General features: G+C 54.7%; 1 protein-coding gene across 1 annotated transcript in view; it reads left to right on the top strand.

The window, feature by feature from the left end:
* LOC105004141 (active breakpoint cluster region-related protein) overlaps nt 1-6,935 on the top strand; it is a 188,605-nt gene that overhangs the window by 87,102 nt on the left and 94,568 nt on the right. Inside the window, exon 2 of the mRNA XM_010861674.1 lies at nt 73-257. Within this exon, the coding sequence (XP_010859976.1) occupies nt 73-257 (185 nt within the window). The remainder of the gene's footprint in view (nt 1-72; nt 258-6,935) is intronic.

Raw genomic sequence — 6,935 nt, 5'->3', positions numbered from 1 at the left:
GCCCACTGCGCTACCAGTCCCTGGCAGCCCTGGTGGAGGACTCTCAGTGGCCTTTCTTGTTCCTTGTCTCAGACTTCAGCTACGGGGCGGACGACTACGACGCAGAGGGGAATGAGGAGCAGAAGGGGCCCCCGGAGGGCTCGGAGACCATGCCGTACATCGACGAGTCGCCCACCATGTCGCCGCAGCTCAGCGCCCGGAGCCAGGGCGGCGGGGACAGCATCTCCCCCACCCCACCCGAGGGGCTGGCACCTGGGGTAGGTATCCCTGCTTTTCCTTCCAGGTTGGGGAAGAGGGTGTTTTGTGGGGAGGAGGAGGGGTAGGCAGGCATGGTGCCATGGGCCAGGCTCTGCTTGGGGTGCTCCTGAGGTGCTGGACTTGGGAAACTGGGGCCTGGCCATTCTTGGTGCCCTTGGGTCTCATTCTGGTCCTGGACTCTCAGACTAGCCCTCCCCGATCAGCCCTCGCCTCCAGCCACCACCTGCTGCTCTCTGTGCCACCCGGTACCTGTCCCTGCCTCTCTACCAGCCATCTGCTTCCCCCTGCCTCCTGGGCCCCTCACCTCTTTCAGCCTTCTCTCTCAGCTCCTCTCTAGCAGGATGGGGCCTCGTGGAGGGAACAGGCTCTCCTCTCTGGGCCCCGGGCCGGGCACTGGCTCCATATGTGACCTAAAGGCTGTAAAGGGCACAGATGCTGGCTCAGCAAACCAAGGCTGGCCTGGGTGCCGGCCATGGGTGGGGAGCGGTGAGCAGCCTCTGTAGCATTCCCTGAGGACCCCGGCCCCGTCCAGCCCTCCTCTGCTGACTCTGGAAGGGAATGAGCCCTCATGGTGTCCTCCTCTCCTCTTGTCCACTGGTGAGAGCTCTGCTCCAAAGAGAAGCGTTTCAGGAGCAGTACTGAGGATGGGCTCTGAGACAGGCCCGGGGATAAGATGTGTGGAGGTTTGCAATCCTAGTAGTTAATGCTGTTCCTGGCCACAGGGACCGGCTTTGTCTGGATCCAGCTTGTGCCACATGTCTGATACACAAGAGAAGTGAGACAGAGGGGTTACTGGGGGCTGTTCTTCTGAAATTGGGAAGAATCAAAACCATTTCTTCTTCTACCCGGTGGAGGGGGGGGCTTGGATTGCTCGGTCCTACTTGGTAAGGGCCCTGTCTGGCTGTGTTTTGTAGGGAGTCCCCTTTCTTCCCTCTAATACCCTTGAGGAGCAGTTGCTGAGATGCTGGGAGATACTTGTTTCTCTCCTTCAGGGCCCAGTGCTGCTCGCCCCAGCCGGAAGGCTGCCTGGACTCTACCATTTCTTGAGAAACCCCTGCTTCCCTTCCTCCCAACCTCCTCGGCCACCCTCCACCCCTGCGGAGAGCTCTCACCCCCTCTTCGCACACCAGGGTGGCTGTTATAGCCTTTGGCAACAAGGGCCTTGGCAACCAGCTTCCCACTTGGGGGAAGCCACATTGTTGCCATGGCAACAGAGGCCTAGGCAGAGCTTATCAGCTGCCAGGCAGTACAAGTTTGGAAAGGGATGAGGGGGGGCAGGTGGGAGGAGGAGATGATGGGCAAGGGTATTGGTCAGGCTCAGGCCCCCCCACAACCAGCATTCTGGGGTGCTGTCCTGTGGTCCTAGGGAAGGGTGGCAGGTGAGAGACAGCCATTGTGGACCTGCAGGGCAGGATTTGCTACTAATGGAGGAGAGGGTGCTCTGGGACCTGAACTGACTCCAAGCAGGGGAGGCAAGGTGAAAACTGCTTTCCGACACTGCCTTTAGGTCTCTGACCACATCAGGGCTTAGAGACATCCTGGGGAGTGTCCGTCATTGCCGCTGTGAGCAGACACAGAAAGACTCACTGCAGGACTCAACCCAGCACCAGGAATGCTGGCTGAGAGATGAGAACGTGTGGCCAGATTAGGACTGCTTGCTGGAGAGAAAAGCCGTTTCCTTTCCCCTCTTTGCCTTCCTCCTTACTTCCTGTCTTGTCTCCTTTCCTTGTCACATGACTACCTTGCAGGAATGCTTGTCCATCAACTTTTAGATGCCCTGGTGAAAGGTACTCAGGTGCTTTCTCTAGTGAAACAGATCCAAGGCATAACAGGAAGATGCCCCCGCCTGGAGCCCTGGGGCTTTGGGGCAAGGACTTCCTTTACTACAATACTGCCCATTTTGCTTGGTGACTCACAAGAGAAGAACTAGGTTTGAGGACTAAAATCCAAGAAATGCTACAGTGAAAACTGACCAAAGGGCTTGGAAACCCCAGGATTAACTTCTGCGCCATTGGCTAGAAATGATACAAGATAGGGTTGGGGAGCATTAATCCAACTTGAAGATCCCAACTGAAGATTCCAACCCCATGCACCCCCCTGCCTGCCTACCTTCTCTCCTGAGTTGCCTTTCTGCCCTTTCTGCTGTGCCACTGGCCCCATCTAGTGGACACAGAAACTATTGCTGTTTATAATGGGGTGCTGGAGAGTTCACATACTTCTTCCTGAGTACTTAGGAACTGTTTCAGCATTATAAAAAAAAGAAGAAGGAAAGAAAAAGAAAGCCAAGGTTTCTGCTACTTGGCTCTGCTCATTTGGCCAGGCAGGTCCCCTCCCTGCCAGGCTTCCTGTTGGGGCGTTGGGAACAAGGGGATTTTTGGACCAAATCAGATGATTGTTCTAGACATTCAGAGATATGGCCTTTCGCAGCCTGGCATTCCACAGCCAAATATGTAGCCGACTTGTTCCTGGAAGCCCAAGGAACAAGTCATTGCATTAGAGTTCTCCAGAGAAACAGAACCTTTAGGATACAGAGGAAGAAGAATTGATGTATTAAAAGGAACTGGCTCACTAAGATCATGGAAGCTGAGAAGTTCCAAGTTCTGCAGCCAGTAAGCTGGAGGCCCCGGTGAACTGATGGAATAGTTAGTTACAGTCCAAGTCCAGGAGAGTTGATGGTGGAAGTTCTAGTCCGTATTGAGTCCAAAGGCAGGAGAAGACCTATGTCCCAGCTCGAAGACAGGCAGAGAGTGAATTCTCCCTTGTGCATGCATGCCCAGTCACTCAATCATGTCCGACTCTTTGCGAACCCATGGACTGTAGCCCACCAGACTCCTCTGTCCATGGAATTTTCCAGGCAAGAGGAGTGGGTTGCCATTTCCTCTCCAGAGATCTTCCCCACCCAGGGATCCAACCTGCATCTCCTGCATTGGCAGGCGGATTCTTTCCCACTGAGCCACCTTGAAGTGAATTCTCCCTTCAGTTCAGTTCAGTTTAGTTCAGTCGCTCAGTCGTGTCCGACTCTTTGCAACCCCATGAATCGCAGCACACCAGGCCTCCCTGTCCATCACCAGCTCCCGGAGTTCACTCAAACTCATGTCCATCGAGTCGGTGATGCCATCCAGCCATCTCATCCTTTGTTGTCCCCTTCTCCTCCTGCCCCCAATCCCTCCCAGCATCAGGGTCTTTTCCAATGAGTCAACTCTTCGCATGAGGTGGCCAAAGTACTGGAGTTTCAGCTTCAGCATTAGTCCTTCCAGTGAACACCCAGGACTGATCTCCTTTAGGATGCACTGGCTGGATCTCCCTTGCAGTCCAAGGGACTCTCAAGAGTCTTCTCCAACACCACAGTTCAAAAGCATCAATTCTTCCCTTATGTCACCCTTTTGGGCTATCCGGACCTTCAACTGATTAGCTGAGGCCCATCTGGACCTTCAACTGATTGGGTGAGGCCCATCCACATTGGAGAGGGCAAACTGCTTTGCTCAGTCAACTGTTTCAAGCATTAATCTCACACAGAAACACCCTTACAGACATACCCAGAATAACATTTAGCCAAATGTCTGGGCACCTGTAGCCCCGTTGGTTTGGCTCATAAAACCAACCCTATGGTCAGACTCTCCCAGCAGCTCAGAGAATGGCAGGGCCATGAGCTTTTGATAGATGAACATGTGCTGCTCTCTAGCAGTGGGACCTTAGACCAGTATCATAACCCCTCTGACCCTCAGTTTCCTCATGTGTGCTGCTGTTGCTACTGCTAAGTCACTTCAGTCATGTCCGACTCTGTGCGACCCCATAGACGGCAGCCCACCAGGCTCCCCCGTCCCTGGGATTCTCCAAGCAAGAACACTGGAGTGGGTTCCCATTTCCTTCTCCAATGCATGAAGTGAAAAGTGAAAGGAAAGTCGCTCTTCCCTTTGGTTCCTTTGTGACCCCATGGACTGCAGCCCACCAGGCTCCTCCATCCATGGAATTTGCCAGGCAAGAGTACTGGAGTGGGGTGCCATCGCCTTCTCCATCCGCATGTCTGCTGCTGCTGCTAAGTTGCTTCAGTCGTATCCGACTCTGTGCGACCCCATAGATGGCAGCCCACCAGGCTACCCCATCTCTGTGATTCTCCAGGCAAGAACACTGGAGTGGGTTGCCATTTCCTTCTCCAAAATGCGTGGACGTGAAAAGTGAAAGTGAAGTCGCTCAGTCGTGCCCGACTCTTAGCAACCCCATGGACTGCGGCCCACCAGGCTCCTCTGTCTATGGGATTTTCCAGGCAAGAGTACTGGAGTGGGGTGCCATTGCCTTCTCCACATCCTCATGTCTAAATAGGACTAAATACCTGAAGGGTTGTTGAGAGGACAGACTGAGATAGCCCCAGTGAGGCCTGTAGAGCTGGGCCTGGTGCGCTGTGGGTACTCAGTTCTTGGTGATGGCGGCCCACAAGACTCTCCTCACCAGCCTTAAGAGGGGTAAGGACCCAGTCTAATGAATGTTTGTGGGACAACGACTGACTCTGCTTCTGCAGTCTCCTTTCTGGGGTTGGCTCTGTCCTCGCAGGTGCAGGAGCCCAGATGAAGCTGGGTCTCTGGTGTCAGCGGGACACGTGCTCCTCGCTCCCCAGCTCACCGCTGCAGCCTCACTGTGCTTCGTGCCTTAGACGTGCCCCAGTGTGCAGCCCAGTGAGGTGTCAAAAGTGAAGCCCAACGCCCTGCAGAGCATTCCTTTCCCCGAACCCGGGCTGAGCAGAGCGCCCTCTGGTGGCTTCAGCAGAGGGCCTGCTTTCACCCTGGGAGGGAGGGGCGGGGCTCGCTCTCAGTGACAAGCGGGTTAAGTGTTTCTCTGCCAGGACCCTGGTCTTACAGAAAAGCATGCGCCCTGCAAACCATGGACTCCTCGGACTCCCTTCTCGGGAGGCACACTGCAAAGGGGTCACAAGGCAGAGAGAATATCTGGGTGTTCTTTCAGTGCCACCACTTTCTAGCTGTGTGACCTAAGGTTTGTCACTCAACCTCTCTGAGCTCCAGTTGGCTCATCTATAAGGTGAAGATACTGAGAATTTCCTTTCTCTTGACCTCACACAGCTGTCAGGAAGCTCCCATAAGATGGTGCCAGGTGGAGCGCTTTGTAAGGTCTGTACGTGTTAGGATTGCACTAGCTGCTGAATTGAGGGCTTCACTCTCCACAGGGCAGGACAGTTTAAAGATGGGTAGGGGATATTTGAGATGATCACCATTGTCGTCCTTCTCATCCCTCCCCCTCCCCCAGTACCCTTTCTCCCCACAACTACTTACCCTGGGCCTTTTACATGGGTTGTCTCGCGTAAGGCTCACCACAGCCCTGTGTGGGCTTCCCTGGTGGTCCAGATGGTAAATAATCTGCCTGCAATGTGAGAGATCCAGGTTCAGATCCCCGGGTCAGGATGAGCCCTTGGAGAAGGGAATGGCAACCCACTCCACTCTTCTTGCCTGGAGAATTCCATGGACAGAGGAGCCTGGAGGGGTACAGTCCATGGGGGTCACCAAGAGCTGGACACGACTGAGCAACTAACACAACAGCCCTCGGTGGTAGATGCAATGATCATCATTTTTACTGCTGAGGAAATGGAAGATCAGAGAGGTGACATATCTGCCCAAGACCAGCCAGAGGAGCCAAAGATGTATTTAAACTTGGGTCTTTCTCTTTTTCTTATTTTTGGCCCATGCTGGCATGCGGGATCTTAGTTCCCTGACCAGGGATCGAACCTGCGCCCCCAGCACTGGAAGCTCAGTCTTAACCACAGGACCACCAGGAAGTCCCTAAATGTGGGTTTTTCTGATGCTGGAGTCTGTGTGGTGCTGCCAAGTCCAGTCAGACAACACCTCCCCTTGAAGATTTCCCAGCCCATGGCTGAGCCCTCTGGTGTTTGGGGAGTGTGCACAGTTACTTGAGGGGCACGTCTGCCCTGTTGACATCAAGAGCTCTGATCCCCAATCATCTCTGTGGACCCTATCAGCGCCTCCTGGCCGCCTAGGGGTGTTCACCCCGTGTTGTAGAATTGAACCAACCAGTACCAGGATGGCCGGGGAGCAGGGAAGTTAGGTGGATGCAGTCTCAGGGAATGAAGCTGGGATGAATCGCTGCCCCTTCTTCCCTTCCTGGTCTGTTCGGAGGCTTGTGGTTTAGGATTTGAGGTTGCAGGACAAGGAACTTCCTTCTAGGTGAAAGGAGAAGCCACGTGGAGAGCCAGGAGCCTCTCAGCTGGCTTCCCAGGATGCTCCTTTTGGATGGTGTTTGAGGCCTGGGTTGGGAGGCTTTGGGGCTGCCCCTGATCTTTACATCTCTCAGGGGTTTCCAGCTGCAGATAAAACCAGGCATCACTCCTCAAGTTACCAACCTACTGCCTCAGCAGCCTTGCTCCTCATGGCTCCTTTCTGGATCTTTGGTCCCGCTGCAAAGAGAAGGAGCCTGCCTGGCCCTGCTACTTGCCAGGTGCTGTGCCGGGTGCCCGGCTTCATTGCCACCCAGCCCTCCAACTGCTGGAGGAGCCTCCATTTTGTAGATGAGGCATCTACGGCTCAGGCAGTTGCTTGGCTTATCCGAGTCAAGGAGGATGTAAATAGGAAGTGGGGAGACACAGTGTCTTGGTTGTGGCCCTCAGCCCCTCCACAGCTGGCCTTCCCTGGCCTCTCTGGCTCATCGCCGCCCGC

The sequence above is a fragment of the Bison bison genome, unplaced genomic scaffold (genome assembly GCF_000754665.1).
Source record: "Bison bison bison isolate TAMUID 2011002044 unplaced genomic scaffold, Bison_UMD1.0 scf7180017864472, whole genome shotgun sequence".
Lineage (NCBI taxonomy): Eukaryota > Metazoa > Chordata > Mammalia > Artiodactyla > Bovidae > Bison > Bison bison.
This window is presented reverse-complemented; position numbering and strand designations above follow the sequence as displayed.